Consider the following 19,435-nt stretch of genomic DNA (forward strand, 5'->3'; position numbering starts at 1 on the left):
ATGTTTTAAGTTTTTAAACATATTTTAAAAATTATTTTCAAAAATTGGTTTTCAAAGTGTTTTGAAAAACATTTACTAAACAGAACCTAAAGTTTTAACACGGTTGATGTAAATTATTGATACAAAAATTATGAATTTTAAATAAATAATATAGGACAAGTGGGTGAAATCAAATTTCAAATAGTAATTATTTTGGTAATGATTTGTTTTGTAATTAAATTAAAGTCTTCCAAAAATTTCATTTTTCAGATGTTCCAAACGCGCCATAAAAATGGGGGCGTGGTGAGTAAGGGAGAGATGAGTGGTGGTTTCATCATTTCGCCGGGGTTGCACGGCCACCAACAGTAACTGCCGGCCATCTCTTTCTCTCTCTCTCTCTACTTTCTCTCTGTTGCTTTCTCAATTAATGCACCACTGGCTCCTTCATAATATCTCTCTTTCTCTCTTTCACTCTTTCTCTCTTTCCTCCACTGCTTGCACGCCCTCTGATTGCTGGAGACCCAAAGGTAATGCTAAGAAAAAGTCGATGATTATTATTAATTTTTTTTTTCTGGGTTTGAATTTTGTTGATGGTTGGTTGCTGTGATGATTGATTCAAGTGTTGAGTTTTTGCATCAGGGCTGGTTTGATTTTGCTTTTCTTTTGGAGTCCAATGGTGGGTTCTTGTTTTCTCGGGTCACAGAACAGTGGAAAATTTAAGATTCAAAATTCTAGGGTCTTTCCCTTTATTTTTTATTTTTTGTTCTGCACTTTCTGAGCAACCAAACGAAGCTTGAAGCCCATCACTACCTCCTCTGTTTTCACTTATTTATCTTTCCGTGGAATTTGGGTAAGATTTGCTTGATTTATTCCTCTTGGTTGGTTGTTTTCTTTTTCTTCCTTTTTGTTGTTAATAAGTTTTGATAGAAGTAACTATACATTTATTTATTTTCCTCTTTCGGAGATTTCCGCTGAAAACCCAGAACAGAGACTGTTCATATTTTCTTGCTTTTGTTTTATCTTTGATGATTAAACACTGGTACAGAGAAATCGTCTACCTCTTCACAAGATTCTGCTTGCCAAAACCGGGGGTGGGTTTCTTTCTTGAGGAGGTGTCTGGGTGTATGTGTAGGCGTTACTGAAATTTTAGCTTTGGGTTTTCTTCTTCAAAATCCCTTTGTGATTTTGAGAAGAACAGGAAAAATTCTTAAAAATTACTTGGAACATTCTCATTCTTTAAGCATAATGAGTCACGGGTGTATGCTTGTTTAGGAGGATGCGTATCACACTGTAATTTGAGATTCCTTGCTCTGAGTTTGTTTGTACATGGATGGATGAAAATGGGTTTGTTGAAAATTAAAGAAAAAATGGAAATTTTCATGGTGACTCATATGAATGAAAGCTAGATGTCTTTTTAATATTCCAATCTGTTCTCGGATTATATGTTCCAGATTTTGCTGCTGTTCTGTCTTTACTGGTTTTAGTTTTTAAGTAGTGACTTGTGCATATAATTTCATGAAAGCTCACCATTTGATTTTGATACATAAGATTCCTGTAGGACAAGTATTCAAGACAATGTTGCGTATATCCTATTCCTGGTTCACATGGGAGATATTTTAAAATTTGCATTTTGTTTGATTTGTTGGGTTTTCTTCCGTGCAGCCGTTTCTGTCTTCTATGAGACTTTAGGATAAACAATTCAATTAATTAATGTCTTCTCGTTTTCTTCAGCTGGTTTGATTGTGCTCCAACAGATCCGCATTTGACTATGATAAAAAGACCCTAGTTGTGCCATTGTTTTTCTATATTAAGGTCCAGACTTCCCATGGTTTGATGTGTGAGAATCTTTGGTGTTTGAATTATCTTTTGTTCGGTTGACCATTTCAACTAATTTTGGGAATTTCAAGTGAGATCTGTTCTGGCACAAGGAGGAACCTTGTTCCTGTTTTCATCAGATGTATTCGTTGTGGGGTTGAGAAGATGGGAGGTTGTGTGTCAACTAGCAGTCGGAGTACTTGTAGTAGCAGGGGCAATGGAAAGAGAGTTTCTCCATCTTGTATGGGGATTGGGATTTGTAGGCGAAAGAGAACTAAGAAAACATTTGCAGACCATGTCAATACATTGCAACATTTGCCCTCAATCCCCAACCGAATTTTCACGAATGGGAAGAGCCGAGCTTCCTGCATATTTACTCAGCAGGGCCGGAAGGGCATAAACCAGGATGCCATGATTGTGTGGGAAGTAAGTTCTGTAGTTTTAAATTGAGAGCACAATTACTTGTGTTTGGGGTTTAATTTCTTAGTTGCGTTTTTTAAATCTTCGCAGGATTTTATGTCGGACGATGTGACTTTTTGTGGTGTTTTTGACGGTCATGGTCCACATGGTCATCTTGTTGCCCGCAAAGTGAGGGATGCTTTGCCATTAAAGCTACTGTCATTCTTGCATTCTTATCAGTCAAGGCAAAACGGGTCCAGCACTGCTTGTTTCAAATCAGATTTGAAGAAGCTGGATGGTGGAGATTCTGAAAAGGACAGCTCAACCGAGGATAAACTGGACTGTCTATGGAGAGAAGCTTTCCTCAAGTCATACAAAGCCATGGACAAAGAATTAAGGTCCCATCCTAACTTGGATTGCTTCTGCAGTGGTAGCACCGCTGTTACTATAGTGAGACAGGTACAGAAGGAACCCACACTCCTCTGCTTCTTCGACCTTTTTTTTTTTTTTGTTTTTTCCTCTTTTCATTTATTAAATTTTTGATGTCAAGGGTTCAAATCTTTTCATGGGATATATTGGGGATTCACGAGCAATCTTGGGATCCAAGGACAGCAGTGATTCCATGGTGGCAATCCAGTTGACAGTTGATCTAAAACCTGATTTACCCAGTATGTCTTATTCGCTATCAAATTTACAGCTGCATGCCTTTTGGATTATTCTAATTTTGTTGTTGCAATGTATCTTTTTTCACAGGGGAAGCTGAGAGGATTAAACGATGTAAAGGTAGGGTCTTTGCATTGCAAGATGAGCCTGAAGTGCCTAGAGTTTGGCTACCTTTTGATGATGCCCCTGGATTAGCCATGGCTCGAGCATTTGGGGATTTTTGTTTGAAGGAGTATGGGGTCATCTCTATACCAGAATTCTCTCACCGAATGCTTACAGATAGGGATCAGTTCATTGTTCTTGCTTCTGATGGGGTATGTCTTTCACCTCTGTGGCTGGATTCTGTTTCGACTTTCCTCTATTTTGTAAATTTCATTGGCTAGTAATAGCTGAAATTTGATTTTGCTGAAGATCTGCATTGCTGATTTGAAAATTGAGGATCCTTAGCATCTTTTAACAATGCCTTTGGACCTGGTCAAAATCAGAGACCTGCAAGTAAAGAATACAAAATAACAATAATAGTAATATGACTGCGATCTTACAATAAAATGAGAGTAGGGAAATTTCGTTTAACATGTGACATGACAAATGGAAAACCAACAAACAATGAACAAAATTATAAACGATCTTTTCTTCATGGCATATCAACTGTCACAAAGGATGAGGTTGATGGGCCTTTATGTAGGGCTTGTGCCCCAACAATAACAGTTGCAATAATTCTGGGATAAAGTTTGTCATATTTCCTTGAGCCAAAATAAACAAATAGGTAAATGAAAGCAACCCATTCTGCATTATGCTGAAACTACTAAAGTTGCATCTGTGTAGTGATGCCAAGTTGCAAGTGCATAGTTTGATGCTTTGGTTCTCTCTATATCTTTACATGTCATCGTAATAAATCAATTTGGTGATTTATGCTGTAGATCAAACTTCTTCAAGGATATATATGTCACTTAACTTTGGCTCCAATGCATTGATGTTGGACTTGTTATTCCTCATTAGCACTTGCCCTGTTGTGTCAATAGCATGTGGATTTAATGCATTAGCTTTTAGTACAGATACATGTTAAACTTTGGGACAAAATTGACATCTCAAAACATTATCAGCGTCTCTAGTTGTATATTTTACTGCATTTAAAGCCACATTAGACAATTAAAAGGTTATTATCTCTATGATTGATCTAGGATTACGGTAGGAGTTAAATGTGTTGTGTTGAGGTTGGTAGATGCCATTTCGGAGCCCAATTATCATTACATGCATCATTCTAGTGTTTCATCAGGTTTTGACTTTGCTTTGAGGATGGATACAGGCCTGTTATTCTTATAGTTGCAGGCTGGTTAGCCTATAGTTGCCCTTATATCTTGTATAAAAAAAGGCATTTATAGAAGCAAATTAATATCCCACTAAATTATTTGTATATGTACGATTGTCACCCCTTGAGATTATAGATAAAAGAAAGAAACAAATGTCAACAATGTCTTGACACAACAGATTGTGAATATAAGAAATTTAATTTTTTGCAGTTCAGTTAAAGAATGAATTATCATAATCAGATTCAATTTTTTTTTTTTCTGACATGTAACCTAGAACCTCCCCAACTTTTCATCACTTCAGCCAGGCTTCAAAGATCTGGATTTGAATCTTAATCCGGTGTCATAAAGGCTAACCACCCAGAGTGTACCAAACTATTGACTGGTTCCAAAATTCTGTATCATGTCCCCCGTCTTGAGTACTCATGCCTCTTACCCTACAGAAACCAAAGTAAGTTGAATGTTCTATCTCATTGTTACCCAATTTATGATTAATGACCACACATTAAGGGACTGCAACTGCCACTGATGGTAAAACTAAGCAACTGCAAGTACAACTGGGTTGGACAGAAGTTATGGAATGGAGAAGAAACAATACAAGTGATTCATTCTTAAAACTGTTACATTTTATTTACCATGGTCATGTATGTATTATTTTTGCAGTTCCCAAGTAAAACTGGTGGCTATGTGGGAATTTAGCAGGTGATTTTTGCAATTTTAACAAAATCTCTTGAATTATTCTGAAATTTTGTAGATTTATCCCAATCTTTTTGCCAAACACATCAAACACATGAATAGTTCCACATATTTCAGTAATTACTTAATATTCTGCAGATGCAAATAATATTATGGGATCACCCACTTATTCTCCTTAGTATCTTAACATGCATTACTTTTTCTTGCTAGCCTATTATTGGATTTTTCTGGTGAATTCTTTGTTTTTTTTTTCTTTCTCAAATAATTTTGCAATTCAAATGAAAGAAGGATTGCAAAATGTTTAGGTTCTTTTCAAGGTGGCATCTTTTGAGAAATTGAATTTCCTGAAGGGGTGCAAGCTTTAAGATAACTGTCTATTTTTCTTCGCGGCTGAGCATTTCTAGCATATTTGCATTACAGGTCTGGGATGTTTTGAGCAATGAAGAAGTGGTTGAGATAGTGTCCTCAGCTCCAACCCGTTCATCTGCTGCGAGGATCCTGGTGGACTCAGCTGCTCGTGAATGGAAACTCAAATACCCAACTTCAAAGATGGATGACTGTGCGGTGGTTTGCTTATTTTTGGATGGGAAAATGGACTCTGAATCTGATTACGAGGAACAAGGTTTTTCTACGGCCACCCTCCAAAGCAACCATTCTGGTAATGCAATGGAATCAGATGATGGCCAGAACTCTGAGCCATCTTTGCAGAGGAATTTTACTGTTAGATCATCAGAAGAAAATGATTCTTTCAGAAGAATACCGATTGAGATTGAAGGTCACGAAGAAACGGTAATGGCAGAAGATCAGAACTGGTTGGGTTTGGAGGGTGTCACTCGAGTTAACTCGCTTGTTCAACTTCCAAGATTTTCAGAAGAGAGGCCAAACTCCTAATTTTTTTGTTTCTGGTTAATGGAATGGGATTGGCGTTGTTGTAATATCTGGCCCTTAGTGGCTCACAAAACCAAGAAATATAGTCTTGGCTTGATTCCATCATCATGAGGGTTTGTGCAGGAACCCTTTTGCCTTCTGGCCTTTCATTTTGTTGGTATTGCAGAAAAACGCAGGACAGCTTTCATGAAGGAAATTGAATTGAATCAATGTCAATACAACTCTTGGTTCTACTTTGATGTGTCAGTTTGGGTGCATTCATATAGTATAATGCATGATAGAGCTTAGCATATGGTATTTGCGATATCCTAGATAAAAGTTTTGATACTGCATATGTAGCTTATATTGAACTTAGAATGAGTAATAATGAGTAATATTTATATAAGAGTGAGTTGCTATAAATGATATCAAAATTAATTCCATATCTCAATGTAGAACTGTATCCTAAGAGATTATTTACAGGCGATTTTACCATAGAGGAGGGAGCAAGTCTTTGCAAATACAGGGATTTCAAACCCGAGAGTAGGTGAATGTAACCATTCTCTTGAGGAAACTTGGACAAAATACTCCTGGAGTAAATGCAGCTGGTTAGAGTTTGGTGGGGATGATAACGATAAAAGAAAGCCTTAGGCAGCAAAAATGCAGAGGTGGAGTTCTCTGGTCCAGGACTTTATAATACCAATGAGAGACCTTGTCCTAGTGGAATGGTAGTACGAATGGGGACAAGTTCACATATGTATCCAGAGAAGTAAATGAATGTCCTTAGGAGGGATCTTCAGTCCCCAAACCCAATCCCCAACTTCCACTTCCACCAAATAGGATGAAAAAAAAAAAATAATGAGGAAGTCCAGGGGATGTTTCATGTGTGTGAATTTTGACACACTGGTGAGGTAAAATAGAGCCCTCCTGCCAAAAAATTTTAGTAGGAGACCATGGAAAAGAACTTTCCAGATCATTTTCTTTGCTCCAAAATGGAATACACCTCTGAAAATAGAACCAAACACATCCTAAACTTTGGATTCATTCAATTCCATATAATGTTTCCCCCAAATGAGGGGTCCTAAAGGGAAAAGAAAAACCAAAAACATACAACATCTGTGTATATAAACCCGCCCCCTGCATGGATATGAAATGCTAAAGGTCTTTGCATTGTCTCATTCTCATCAATGGATGCACATGTTATAGAAAGAGCTCATCTTGTTATGGCATTGTCATAAAATTCTGTATGGTCATCCTACAAGGAGCCTGCCATGGGTGGTCCATGCAAAAATACCCTAATGGTTTCAGCTGCAACACCCAAGTTGAGGACCCATGATTTATTTACTTACTGGTTCAACCTGCAGTTCACATACGGAGGGCTGAATACAGAGAGAGGGAACAAAATGAAGATGAACATAGACAAATAAAATGGACTCAAGCCAAGTACATCAAACAAATGCAGGTACAAAAATATGTATTTTGGCCATGTCCAGGCCCCAGGATGTATTTATGAGCCGAGCAAGCAGTTGGTGAAGGTGAGATGACATAAATAATGCCAAAAGCCCTCCAACTACATCAACCAGGACGAATGGTGCACCACTCAATCATGTATTTGTGTAAAACCATGACTATGGATCTCCACCATCTATGCCCTCTACAAGAGGAAAACTCTCATAACTCACCGCCACAAAGTCACCCAACTCAAGACACAACCTAAACTATAAGAAGAGCTGCTGTCTTCTTGCTTCTCCATCACCAACACCAGTATCTCTTTCTTTCTCAAAGAGTTCTCTACCAATGGCCCACAGCTTGCAAGCCTCTCTCATTGCCCTCCTTGTCATCTTCAATGTCCTCCTCGGGCAAGCCATTGCAGCACGTGAAGTTCCAAATGACTCCAAGAAGGTTGACAAGAAGCAGCCTGAGTGGTTCATTGAACCTGATGGTAGTCTGCTTATTCCAGGCCTTGGGAGGGTGATGGTGCCAGGGTATGGATCTTACACTCCCTATGATGGCAGCATCCCTAGCGGTTCGAGTGGGAGCGACGGTTCCACTGGTGGAACCGGCAGTTACATTCCAGGTGGTGATGATACATTTGTCCCAAACCCTGGTGTTGAGATCCCCAACCCTGCTGGTGGAGGTGGTGTTCCTACAGCATCTCGTCCTTGAATTTGTTTAGCATTTCTGGTTTGGTTTCAAGGTGTTAAGTGTAGTGCCTAGACGTATGTGTTTCTAGTCTTTGAATTGTCTTTCTTTGCTGTTTCCTGAAGATGTTTGTAGAATAATTATTCTTATGAATAAGAGATGGGTTTGTTTCAATATGTTATAGCACCGGTGCTCTACAACCCTATAGCTATTTTTGGGTACTTAGCCCCTGCATTTACCTGAACAATAATAAATGTGTGTGCAGCATTCAAGTGAGTGACAAACAAAAACCCAGTTTGAATTTACTGCAAGAATAAAGAAACCTGATCTCCAAACCTCTGACTTCCAAAGATTTCACTGCCAGTAGTTGCATTTAAGGTTTTATCCAAGCCAGGGACTAAATAACACAAATACAAGCAATCATGAATATCAAACACATCTACAAGGGTATGCATTCAAGAGTGGCTACCATTCCATTTTGAGAACCCAAAAAAGGGTAAATTTAGGGGGGTGTTTGGTACGTGGGAATGAGGAGTGGGAATAGACATCTCATTCTTTCCCTCCCTTATTCCTATGTTTGGATAAATTTTATGAAAGTAAGAATGAAATCAAATATGATTCTGACAGAAATCAAATCCTACTTATAAGTGGGATTTCAATTAATCGCAAGTAGGTGGTATTCTCATTCATTCATCCCATAAGAAAATATAAAATAGTCTAAAATTATTATTTTATCCTTGGATTTCATTCATCAAGCCTTGATGCCTTTTCATCCCATAAAAAAACTATTTTTCTCTTATAATTTAGTAACAAAAAAAAAAAAAAAAATCTCAATTTTAAAAAAAAAAAAATGAAAAAAAAAAAAAATTTTAAACCATGTGTAAGGGTATTATTATCAATTTATTTCTTTTTCATTCTCATTCCGATTCTTACCAAACATTAGAATAAAAACAAATAATCATTCCAATCATTCGTCCAAACACTAGAAATGGAATTACCAAATTTATTTCCATTCACCAAAAAATAGGAATGGAAACAAAATATTCATTTCCATTCCCTATTTTTGTGTACCAAATACCCCCTTAAAGGCATTGGAATTGAATGAGACACCAAAATAAAAAAGAAAAAGAAAAGAATAGAATAGAAACGAAAGGAAATCCAAAAATTGAGTGAGTCACAAAAAATCCCATGCTTTGAAACAAGTTTGTGATAATAGAAAAACTTTATCTGAACATTGTAAAAGTATTGGTCACATAACAAACCCTAAGTAAAGCGCAATTAACTGACTTGATATGTTAGATGTCCAAATGACCAAGGGGATAATTAGTTTGTAGGGGCTGACTAAAACCAATGCCATTGATTTACTACAAAAGTTCACATCTAGGTCCAAAGATGAGATAAGAAAATCAAACTATTGAATACAATTAATGTGCCAACAAAGAAGAAGATGGCTAAACCATTAACCACCAACAAGACTTGTCTTCACATTCAAAGAAACCTGCGGTATGGTTGTTGTCCAGCTAAACAAATAAAGAGTTTGGTCTCACAAAATCCATTGTTATCAATTCTAATGACACAAAAATAGATTATGATGTCCCTAAGTCATTTTCTCCATAGCTGATGACAAGAAATCACTTAAATGCGTGTATTAAATCCCGAAAAGTCAATTCATTTACTCAATAGCAGATCATCAAGTCAATTATTTCCCTCAAATGTTCTTTTAGGATATCATGTTTAGGTGCAGTTTGCTGCTGCCTTCAACATCCATGGCCATCTTCTTAACTACTCCTGCTATTCTTCAATTAAATAAAAGGTGGTAAAAATTTTATCTCATGCAAATGCCATGTCCAACAATCCAACATAAAATCACCAAAATAAATTCAAAAATTTAACCTTTGGAGATATCGATATCCAAGGATTTCCACATTCTTACAGCAGCATTCCTAAATGGTTATAGCTCAATAAGCCACATAGTGTTTAGCTTTGAATTAGATTTTGTATATTTTCTTGACGTGATAAAAGGATGATTATCCACTTATAAGATAGGATATGAACTCATAATATGAGAGGGTAAACAATAAGTATCTAGTTCTTGAGACCTTAAAATTAAGGGATTCCTGAATATAAAGGAATATGACAAAGAATCTATAATTATGGAATGTGAATCTGACCAAGCCAATTACAGCAAAGCCCTTAATGGTCAGAGCTGAATCCAACATGGAGACATAGATAAGCCATAGAGAATGCCCTGCAAAAAGGAGAAATATTCCCTGAGTAAAGCGACATTAAATGAAGAGAACAGTATTACTGGTGGCTGTCAGTCCAATTGAGAGGAATGAAATGTAAATTCATGTCTCATGAATTCATATTTTTGGTCAATCCTTAAGGGACTTCAGGATCAAGCAGTCATGTATAGTATAACTCTGTAAGCATGGAGGAATTTGAGCCTCTAAAGTTAAGCTTTGATATATTTTTAAGCACTTGATCCCTTTGAACCTTAATGGGTTTGCATCCTTGGTACAAGACCAGCAATCGAATGAGGAAGTAACAACATGAAGATTACAGTGTAGGCAGAGAAGTTATATATTCATCCAATAATTACTCAATTCAGCAGATTTGATCCAAGGGTATATACATGATGTGAATTGATTAATGTGGGAATCTTTAGAGGGCTACTTGGGCAACAATGGCTAAATGAAATGATCAACCAGCACACAAGTCAAACAAATTAACGCAGCCACAATCTTAGGTGTCCCATGAATGAACCTAATAACTAAGCCACCAGCCACATATCTTTCACATTTAAACAACCATATGTCATGACATTTGGCTACCTACCACACTAAAGTATTTTGATTAGATCCCCAAAAAGTTGCCGCTTTTTCTTAATAATAGCGAAAGTTCAATGATATATCTTGGCAGCCTTAAAGCAGGTCATTTTCTCTGGTTTAATGAGCATAAACTCATATTGAATGAGTCGTCTCACTTCCAAAAAGCTGTTTTCCCTAGCAAACATGAACTAAATAATCTACAAGAAGACTAAGACAAGGTTTGTTGGTGTCATAACAAACGCTTCTCTCACTTTCAACTAAATATAAATGCTGCTCCGCATCTCTCTCAAACCCAATCACATCATCTTAACAGCTTGAGCTACCCTCTTAACTAAATCAAAGGCTGTTCTATCACAATTAATGCTCCAACCATCACCAATAACACACAGGCACAAAATCAAATAGTTGACCTTCAAATACAGAAATGCCCTGCAACCAGTCCAGTTAACAGGCAACCCATTAGTCTCAAGGGTTCAACTTCCATGAATGATCTCGGTAACCCATTGTTAAACTCTGTAACACAAAGTGAGGTTGGTAGAACAAAACGCTCAGCAATCAATGAAGACATGGGCGGTCAGATACTCGAGGACTAAACTTTTCAACTTCATAAAAAATGGAAACAATCGTAGATAATTTCTTCTTTTTTCTCACTCTATTCCTAACAGTCATCACACCCCACAAAAATAAATTAATACAAAGACAGGATCTCAGTTGGGTCCATAAAAATTAATCAGAAAAATCTACCCACATATTAACGAAGTAAGTTTGATTCAACAAGTGTACCTCATTCAAATGGCAGAAATGATCTTGAAGAGTACGAAAGTGAGGAAGCCGAGGAATATGAGGAGGAAGAGATAATCAATGAAAACAAACAAGTTGTTGGAACCATGGTTGGCCTTCTTCTTCTTGCTTGGTTCCTGATCAAGTGGTTCAAGTTTTGCCATTATATATATATTATCAAAAAATTTCAGATGATCAAATTGCTGGGTTTTCAGGGAATAAGATATGCAGATCTGGTTTTTTTTTTTCCTTCCCAATCACTCGATAATTTATTGATGGGTTGTTGTTTCTCTGGATGGCAGTTTGACTCCCGCGCTCGTTGTCTCCGTTGCATTTTCACGCGTGTTGCAGGTGATCCTAATAGGGTTAGGGTCATTCTAGCCCAACCAATTCTATAAATTTGGGCCAACCATCTTTATGGCCCAAAAAAGCCAGGCCTCATAGCCCAAGAAGCCTAGCATTTTGGGCCAAATTGTAGTTCAATTTGCGTGTGAGTGCCCTTGCTGGACTCTCTTCGTTCTGTTGAATACCTTCTTGGGCTCAATATTGAACCCAAGCCCACAGCCCTCTGGGCCGAGCCCACGATGTAAAAAGGTATGATTTGATCGATTTTTGTAGAATATTAATTTAGTTTGGACTTTTATAGATTAAAAGAAACCGAAACCAAACCAATTCAAAATTCTCAAATTGAGTTATTGAAAACCAAACTAATATGACCGATTTTGATTGATTTGGATTATTATTATTTTTATTTTTTAGATTTTACTTACACCCCTAATACTTTGTTCCTTACAAGATAGTTTTAGAACTGTTTAAGAATAATTCTGATTAAAACACTTTTATTGGTAAAACATTTGGTGCATCTGTATTTATTTTCAAAGAAAGAAACATGATCATATCAATCATCATCTGTGACAATAGCACTGTTCTTATTGAAACCCTAGACTTACATTGCACATCAGTTCAACAATGGTTTGAATAAATATAGCATAGGTATGAAGAAAAATATGCACACCATGTTACAGAATTGATGACAATAATATTGGGTTCAAAGAAACAGAAGACTAAAGAATATGTATGATGATAAAAGAATGTAGCAGGGGCTAGCCCAGAACTATGAGTAGTTTGGCCCATGGTGTCAGCATCAAGCTTCTGGTCTAGGTTCAATCCCATTTTCATTTACCATTGGCTGACAGCATAAGATTGAGTCATTCTTGTCTTAGCAAATCCAGTTTCCCGGTCATCAGTCCTGATGAAAGACAACAAGAATGCAACTACTTAGTATTCATGATGCATGATGCTCTATTGAGAGAGCTTGGTGGTGCTGTTTGCGGAACTCAGAAACCGGGCTTACCTCTGCATTGTTCGATGACCTGGAATTTGCTTCCTGTGTAGCCTCTGTTATTCTTGCTTCTGACTTCTCATTTGAGTAACTGCAGGGAGAAGGGAGTGGGGTTATTGAAATAACTCAATTGAAAGAGTTTTTATCCTTCAGCATCTGATAATCACCAAGTTTAGTAATGGGATCTTCTATCATGTTAGGTAAAAATTGTAGGAATCCATCAATTTATTGTACACCATTTCCTGCTGCCTGGTTTGGTTTGTTTAGAGGATGTCATATGTGGGAGTCTCCCATTTGATTTTCAGGTGTTGAAAGGATGGTGATTCCATACGACAACCAGGCAGAACACACTAAATTGATGGATTCCTACAATTTTTACATAATATAATAGAAGAGACACAGGGCCGGTGTAACCATGTTTCAGCTATGTACTTTACTCTTATGTAGACCACCATATGACCAAAGGAAATGTGCTAAGGAGGGTTTTTTTCATCCAATTGAGTGAATGTCAGTAAGTGAATGGATGTAGGTGTGCTTTCATGGAATGTGTTCGTATTTGTGCAATTTCTGCAATTTCTGCATATTCTCTTCATGCTCTATAAGTGACTGAACAAATGGGTGGAAAGTAAACATGGAATTTTACTAATAGCTTCCCAAATCCAACATCAATTAGTTTGTAGGTTAGCTAAAATTTTCTTATTTTCTAATGTATTCTTAGCAACAATCGGGGGGATTCTTGACATAGAATGAGGTAGATTGGATACTTACGTGGACAGTATGGTAACCCAAATGAGCTCCACACAGTCGACCCAGAGAAGCCTTTGCTCCACTGGAATCACACCATAGGTTATCAGATGAGCAAACGGCCAAAGCTTCCACCCTGCCTGTAAAGCAAATCAGAATGAAACTACCTCAGAGTTTGCACAAAAACCAAAACTCGATGAATAAAATTCTGTTCCAAATTTCACTCTAATTTTCAGCATGTGTGGTCTCCAGATGTTGCCTCATTGGATCAAAACTTGAACATACACACTGAAAAGCAGGAAGCTTTGAAAAGAACCGAGGTATGGGTTCAAGCCTGTTACTCAGTTTTCAACTTTGAAGGCTATTGCAAGATCACCAGTAAAAACAGAAGAGAAACAATAGAGTAAGGGATTGAGACATGTTCTGCTAAGTTGGTACTTTTATTTGTTTCAAGAAGACAACAGATAGAAATTTCACAAACTACAACACAAGTATGGTCAACAAAATGTTATCTAAAGGAATTAAAGGACTAAAAGCTAGCAAGGGGAGTGTAAGAGAGTTTCTCACAGTCAACATCGGCCAAAATGTTGATTTCACTTCACCATAAATATTGGCCGGTGATTCCCGCCGCAAGAATCCCAAAGCCACATAGTAGATGCTGTTCCATATGGCCGCCCACACAGTTTGGTCAACGACAACTTTAGCAGGGACCACCCACCAATCCTTGGAAGGGAAAAGAGCCTGAATGAATAAGTAAATGGTTTCAGCCACACATAAAAAAACAAAAAATAAGTTTAAAAGGAAAATGATATGAACCACAATTACAACCTCACAGAACTGGTAATAATAATGAGAAAGGGACCCGTGGAGAGAAAATCCAACAAGGCCTGATCTGAGCATACGTGTAAGATCAAACTCAAAAAGAGGTTTTCCTTCGTAGCACTGCAAATTCAGTCAGACATAACTAAAGAATCAACAAACTAAGTTGGTCACCAAGATGAATCATTGAAAATGAACTCTTTGAAAAACACACATACTTGTGCAATCCAATCCCCAATTGAGTAGACAGCTCCACTTATTGCCATTTTGGCTAAAACAGGATTCGTCTTCAGAGCTTCTTCGTAGGCAACCCAATTGTGCTCGGGCGCATACCTCAATACCTCGTATAGAGTCCACCCCTGTGAAATAAGAAGATAAGAAATTAGTCCTGGGATATAAAATCCAATAACTAGAAACAAATTTTGATTTTTGCAAATCAAAATGACCAAGGAACTCATCCTAACTCCTTGGTTTTTATCTGTTGCACTTTTTTGACAGTACAGATTCTGAAGATGGTTGGGAGAAATTTTTCATCATATTAGGTGTATCCTATCCATCACTTCACCCTGAAGTTTGTAATATAATGGAAAATAGTTCACAGAAAATTTTTCTCAGGATAAAAAAGACACTTTTCTTTCAGGCTCCATTTACCTCCAAGGGTATTTTACAGCTTGAAGAAAATTAATAATGCATCTTCAATTGCTTTCAAAGAAATCCACAAAAACCAAATTTTATTTTCTTCTCAGAGAAAAATACCCTGGAAAATTTTTCCTGCAAAACATAGAGGCCTAAGAAAAAAAAGTTACCAAGAAAATCTTCTTCATTAAGTAAATGGATTAATCTTGGTTTAATGCTTCATAATGAGCATGGAAAACATAAACTAAGCTCAAAATCTAGCATGATCCAACAATTACATCACATGGACAAGAACATGATCCTTGAAGATCAGCCACTGAGCAGAACGAAAGTAAATTAATACATACCCACTTCAAAACTGCCAAGCATAGGGGGAGCAAAATCAAACAAAAAGAATTTTTTTTTTCAAACTCATGAAAGAGAAACCCGAGATAAACCCTTCAGTATATAAGGATAAATCACCAAAAACAACCAATCGCGGATGCCCATCTAATAATCTCAACCAAAAGAGAACCCAAAACATAGATTAAATCAATATATAAAGATAATTATGGTTCACTCACATGCCAGTAATCATGATCAATGGTTAGCAATCTAGTGATTGCAAGAGTACCACCAGCTAGAACAATTGTAGCATTAATTGTTTTACTCCTCAACCTATCAAACTCATAGTTATCTCCTTTTCCCTGAGAAGAAACTGATGATGATGATAAACCCTCAGAATCTTCAGACCCATCAAGCGATGAGCGAGGCAAATCTTCATCTTGATGGACTTTTGAACCACTTGTCTGTGCTGGAGCCAAGTCTTGATCCTCTGCAACTGCGTTGATGACCCAGTTGAGTCTCTTCTTCTTTGAGAAAGTTGAATTCAGTGATGGGTTTGATTTGTTGAGGAAGAGTTGGGAAGAGGAGGTAGAGATACAAACTGTATATGAGTTATTTGATTCTGTAATGGATTTGGGGAGTGGGAAAAGCCTATGGGCAGTGATGGTGTTTAGAGTCGCCATGGCTGGTGAGCTCACCAAGGTTCCAGTTCCAGTTCCGCTGAATTGATGCAATACGAGGAACAGGCATATCAACTTATATACAACTACAAAACCATTACCTCTGTTCAAAAATATATTTAAGAATTGGGCCAGTGTGTTTGAGTAAACGGGCTTTTATTATTAATTCCCTTGGGCCCTTGGGCCCCTAACCGATCCCAAGAAAGAATTGGGGTTGGGCCTTTGTGAAGCTGTGAGTCTTGTGTCTATGAGCTTCCCATGAAGATCGAATGATTTCATTTTCGTTTGTCTCCCAAGTGACAAAAAATGGTTCAATTTTATCGCTCCGATATGAAACCGTCCAAATGAGAGAAACCCCAATCAAACCTTCCTCTACAATCCATCCTTCCATGAAAATGGAATCGTTTATTTTTCGTTTTTCAGGATACCAATCGCCACAAAATGATTTGAAAAATTAAAAATGATGCAGTTTTCAGAGCCGACCTTAAACCCTCCAAATGAGAAAAACCCTAATCAAACGTTTCTCTCAAGCCCATCTTCTTCTTCCTTTTCACAGCCCTCAACCTCCATGTCCGTACAACAGTGGCATCTTTCATCCACATCTGCGCCCACCACCACATGCCTCAAAACTGGGCTCGACCTCAACTGTTGGCTCCAATTCCAGATGGGTCTTCACTACTCCTATCCCTCCAGAATGGGTCGAACCCTTGTACGATCTCTCCGATTTGGCTTCAAACCCACAACCCCAACCCTCTCCATGGGTTAATCAAATTCTCAAGCTTCTCGATGGTTCGGTGAATATGGAGTCTAATTTAGACTCATATTGTAGCAAGTTCTTGATCAAATTATCGCCCAACTTCGTCGCATTTGTCTTGAAGTCAGATGCCATACGGGGAAAACCTGATATTGCATTTCGATTCTTTTGGTGGGCCGGTAAGCAGAAGAATTATATTCACAAGATTGAGTGCTATGTGTCTTTGATTGATGTTTTGTCCCTGTCCAGTGATTTTGACAGGGTTCGATGTATATTTGGTGAATTTAAAGAAAAAGGGTTTTTGATGACAGTTTTTGCCGCAAATTCCTTGATTAGGAGTTTTGGGGCTCTTGGAATGGTGGAAGAATTGTTATGGGTGTGGCGGAGAATGAAGGAGAGCGGAATTGAGCCAAGTTTGTATACTTTTAACTTTTTGTTGAATGGGTTAGTGAATTCAATGTTTATTGAATCAGCTGAGCGGGTTTTTGAGGTTATGGAATGTGGGAAAATTGGACCAGATGTTGTTTCCTATAATACGATGATTAAAGGGTATTGTAAGGCAGGGAATACCAAGAAAGCAATGGAGAAGTTTACAGATATGGAAAAGAGAAATTTGGAACCTGATAAGATTACTTATTTGACTTTGATTCAAGCATGTTATTCAGAAGGGAATTTTGATTCTTGTTTGCATCTTTACCAGGAGATGGAAGAGAGGGGATTGGAAATTCCACCTCATGCATATAGTTTAGTGATTGGAGGGCTTTGTAAAGATGGGAGAACTGTGGAAGGGTCTTCTGTTTTTGAAAATATGAATAAGAAAGGCTGTAAGGCTAATGTGGCTATTTATACTGCTTTAATTGATGCATATGGAAAGAATGGGAATGTGAATGAGGCAATAAATCTATTTGAGAGAATGAAGGGTGAAGGGTTTGAACCTGATGATGTTACGTATGGGGTTATTGTTAATGGTCTGTGCAAAAGTGGGAGACTGGATGAGGCTGTAGAGTATTTTGAATTTTGTAAAGACAATGAAGTGGCAGTCAATGCCATGTTTTATTCCAGTCTTATTGATGGTCTTGGTAAGGCTGGGCGAGTGGATGAAGCTGAGAAATTTTTTGAAGAGATGGTTGAGAGGGGGTGTCCGCAGGATTCATATTGCTACAATGCACTAATTGATGCCCTTGCTAAGTCTGGGAAGATGGAAGAAGCATTAGTGCTCTTTAAGAGAATGGAAAAGGAAGGTTGTGATCAGACAGTATATACATACACAATACTCATTAGTGGACTATTTAAGGAACATAGAAATGAGGAGGCATTGAAATTGTGGGATCTGATGATTGATAAGGGTATCACACCAACCACAGCTTCTTTTAGAGCTCTTTCAGTTGGGCTCTGTCTTTCAGGCAAAGTTGCTAGAGCCTGTAAAATTTTGGATGAGCTAGCACCAATGGGAGTCATTCCAGAAACAGCTTTTGAGGACATGATCAATGTGCTGTGCAAAGCAGGCCGTACTGAGCAGGCTTGTAAGTTGGCTGATGGAATTGTTGATAGGGGTCGAGAAGTGCCAGGAAGAGTCCGTACTATTCTAATCAATGCCTTGAGGAAGGCAGGGAATGCCGATTTGGCCATGAAGTTGATGCACAGTAAGATTGGTATTGGATATGATAGAATGGGCAGCATTAAAAGGCGAGTGAAGTTCCGGGTTCTTGTTGACAGTTAGTCTTCAGCCAGATTTTTGGGCCTAATATCAGTGAATCAATTTGGTTTGGCTATACATTTTAAAGATAGACTCATATTGTTTTCCATATAACCTTCAGGGCTGATGGCGCCTGCACTTCATCCTTGCCCTTTGTGATTCACTTATGAAGAAGTTCTAACATAACTACCCTGAAATGGTAAACACTCATCGAGGTTTATCACTTATCTTTTGATCAGCTTAGTTGTCGGACAAGTTTGATCAAGTTCTGGGCAGAAGATCTTGGAACCTACAGATTTCAATGCAGACGCAACTTGAGCTACATTTCAATGCAGTTGCAACTTGAGCCATTTGATATATCCATGTGACAATATTGAATGTAAACATGATGTACCATCAGTTTCCAAGGAATAGTTTGCTTCAGCTAATTACTGGTATTTACTTGACAATAATTTTAGGAATGGATTTCCAACTGGTTCTATTGTATTTTATCTGGAGTATACAAGAAAACCTCTTATTTATTGTACCGTTTCTGTTATGGAATAGACTGAAGATTGCTGGTGCATTTTTGACCTTTTCTTTTTCCATGCGTATCCCATATATCTGCATCATGCCTTGGTAGGTACTCAGTGCTGCCTTTTTTCCTTTAATAAATTTTTTTTTGCTCTTTGAACAAAAGAGACATTTGAATTTTTGATAAGATCCAATTTAATATGAGTCATGTTAGTGAAAATATGTCAGGTTACACAGGAAGATTCTGGAAGTATATATCCATGCAATATCTCAGTGTCTCCAAAAGTTCTAGTTTGGAGTCCACTTAAAGAGGCTACTTCAATCTCAATTTTGATGGAGTGTTGTGTGGAATCTGGAAGACAACCAAGCTGCAGGTGGGTTTCATATTCTAGATTCAAGAGGCACAATTTAGGAGCAGGTTATAAATTTCAGGGCACCACCAGTCTAC

General features: G+C 37.7%; 4 protein-coding genes and 1 long non-coding RNA gene across 6 annotated transcripts; 3 read left to right on the plus strand and 2 right to left on the minus strand.

Annotated features, from left to right (window-relative positions):
* The first annotated feature begins 247 nt into the window (after nucleotides 1–247).
* LOC100258592 (probable protein phosphatase 2C 52-like) lies at nucleotides 248–5,980 on the plus strand. 2 transcript variants are annotated; one of them, XM_059741372.1, is made up of 7 exons: nucleotides 279–506; nucleotides 619–829; nucleotides 1,711–2,220; nucleotides 2,305–2,652; nucleotides 2,744–2,861; nucleotides 2,947–3,170; nucleotides 5,280–5,980. In XM_059741372.1, the coding sequence occupies exons 3-7, from the start codon at nucleotides 1,960–1,962 to the stop codon at nucleotides 5,748–5,750; spliced, it is 1,422 nt and encodes a 473-aa protein (XP_059597355.1). In that variant the 5' UTR covers nucleotides 279–506; nucleotides 619–829; nucleotides 1,711–1,959; the 3' UTR covers nucleotides 5,751–5,980. The 2 variants fall into 2 exon arrangements, with proteins under 2 accessions (XP_010657270.1, XP_059597355.1); XM_010658968.3 differs by lacking the exon at nucleotides 619–829 and having other exon boundaries at nucleotides 248–506.
* Nucleotides 5,981–7,132: 1,152 nt separating this feature from the next.
* LOC100241457 (putative cell wall protein) lies at nucleotides 7,133–8,042 on the plus strand. The gene has a single exon (XM_010658967.3). The coding sequence runs from the start codon at nucleotides 7,524–7,526 to the stop codon at nucleotides 7,890–7,892; it is 369 nt and encodes a 122-aa protein (XP_010657269.1). The 5' UTR covers nucleotides 7,133–7,523; the 3' UTR covers nucleotides 7,893–8,042.
* A 1,802-nt stretch (nucleotides 8,043–9,844) lies between these two features.
* Nucleotides 9,845–12,062, minus strand: LOC104880877 (uncharacterized). The gene is made up of 2 exons (XR_786989.3): nucleotides 11,483–12,062; nucleotides 9,845–10,116 (listed from the first exon to the last, which is right to left on the minus strand). It is a non-coding gene; the product is annotated as an uncharacterized LOC104880877 (long non-coding RNA).
* Nucleotides 12,063–12,389: 327 nt separating this feature from the next.
* Nucleotides 12,390–16,027, minus strand: LOC100258564 (uncharacterized). The gene is made up of 7 exons (XM_010658972.3): nucleotides 15,584–16,027; nucleotides 14,603–14,743; nucleotides 14,394–14,507; nucleotides 14,133–14,306; nucleotides 13,590–13,705; nucleotides 12,834–12,912; nucleotides 12,390–12,728 (listed from the first exon to the last, which is right to left on the minus strand). Exons 1-7 carry the CDS (start codon nucleotides 16,025–16,027, stop codon nucleotides 12,723–12,725), a joined length of 1,074 nt encoding a protein of 357 aa, XP_010657274.1. The 3' UTR covers nucleotides 12,390–12,722.
* A 494-nt stretch (nucleotides 16,028–16,521) lies between these two features.
* On the plus strand, nucleotides 16,522–19,048 carry LOC104880878 (pentatricopeptide repeat-containing protein At1g03560, mitochondrial). The gene has a single exon (XM_010658973.3). The coding sequence runs from the start codon at nucleotides 16,522–16,524 to the stop codon at nucleotides 18,496–18,498; it is 1,977 nt and encodes a 658-aa protein (XP_010657275.1). The 3' UTR covers nucleotides 18,499–19,048.
* Nucleotides 19,049–19,435: the final 387 nt, after the last annotated feature.

Source organism: Vitis vinifera, chromosome 12, assembly GCF_030704535.1.
Source record: "Vitis vinifera cultivar Pinot Noir 40024 chromosome 12, ASM3070453v1".
Classification (NCBI taxonomy): Eukaryota; Viridiplantae; Streptophyta; class Magnoliopsida; order Vitales; family Vitaceae; genus Vitis; species Vitis vinifera.

Bases quoted from the DNA above. Each gene is read 5' to 3' on its own strand.
- LOC100258592 (XM_010658968.3), top strand. From the start codon at position 1,960: ATGGGAGGTTGTGTGTCAACTAGCAGTCGGAGTACTTGTAGTAGCAGG. The intron at 2,221-2,304 runs GTAAGTTCTGTA...AAATCTTCGCAG, and splicing joins ATGCCATGATTGTGTGGGAA to GATTTTATGTCGGACGATGT. The intron at 3,171-5,279 runs GTATGTCTTTCA...TTTGCATTACAG, and splicing joins TTGTTCTTGCTTCTGATGGG to GTCTGGGATGTTTTGAGCAA.
- LOC100241457 (XM_010658967.3), top strand. From the start codon at position 7,524: ATGGCCCACAGCTTGCAAGCCTCTCTCATTGCCCTCCTTGTCATCTTC.
- LOC100258564 (XM_010658972.3), bottom strand. From the start codon at position 16,027: ATGGCGACTCTAAACACCATCACTGCCCATAGGCTTTTCCCACTCCCC. The intron at 14,307-14,393 runs GTTGTAATTGTG...TTATTCATTCAG, and splicing joins ATTATTACCAGTTCTGTGAG to GCTCTTTTCCCTTCCAAGGA. The intron at 12,913-13,589 runs GTAAGTATCCAA...TTCTCCCTGCAG, and splicing joins TGGGTTACCATACTGTCCAC to TTACTCAAATGAGAAGTCAG.
- LOC104880878 (XM_010658973.3), top strand. From the start codon at position 16,522: ATGAGAAAAACCCTAATCAAACGTTTCTCTCAAGCCCATCTTCTTCTT.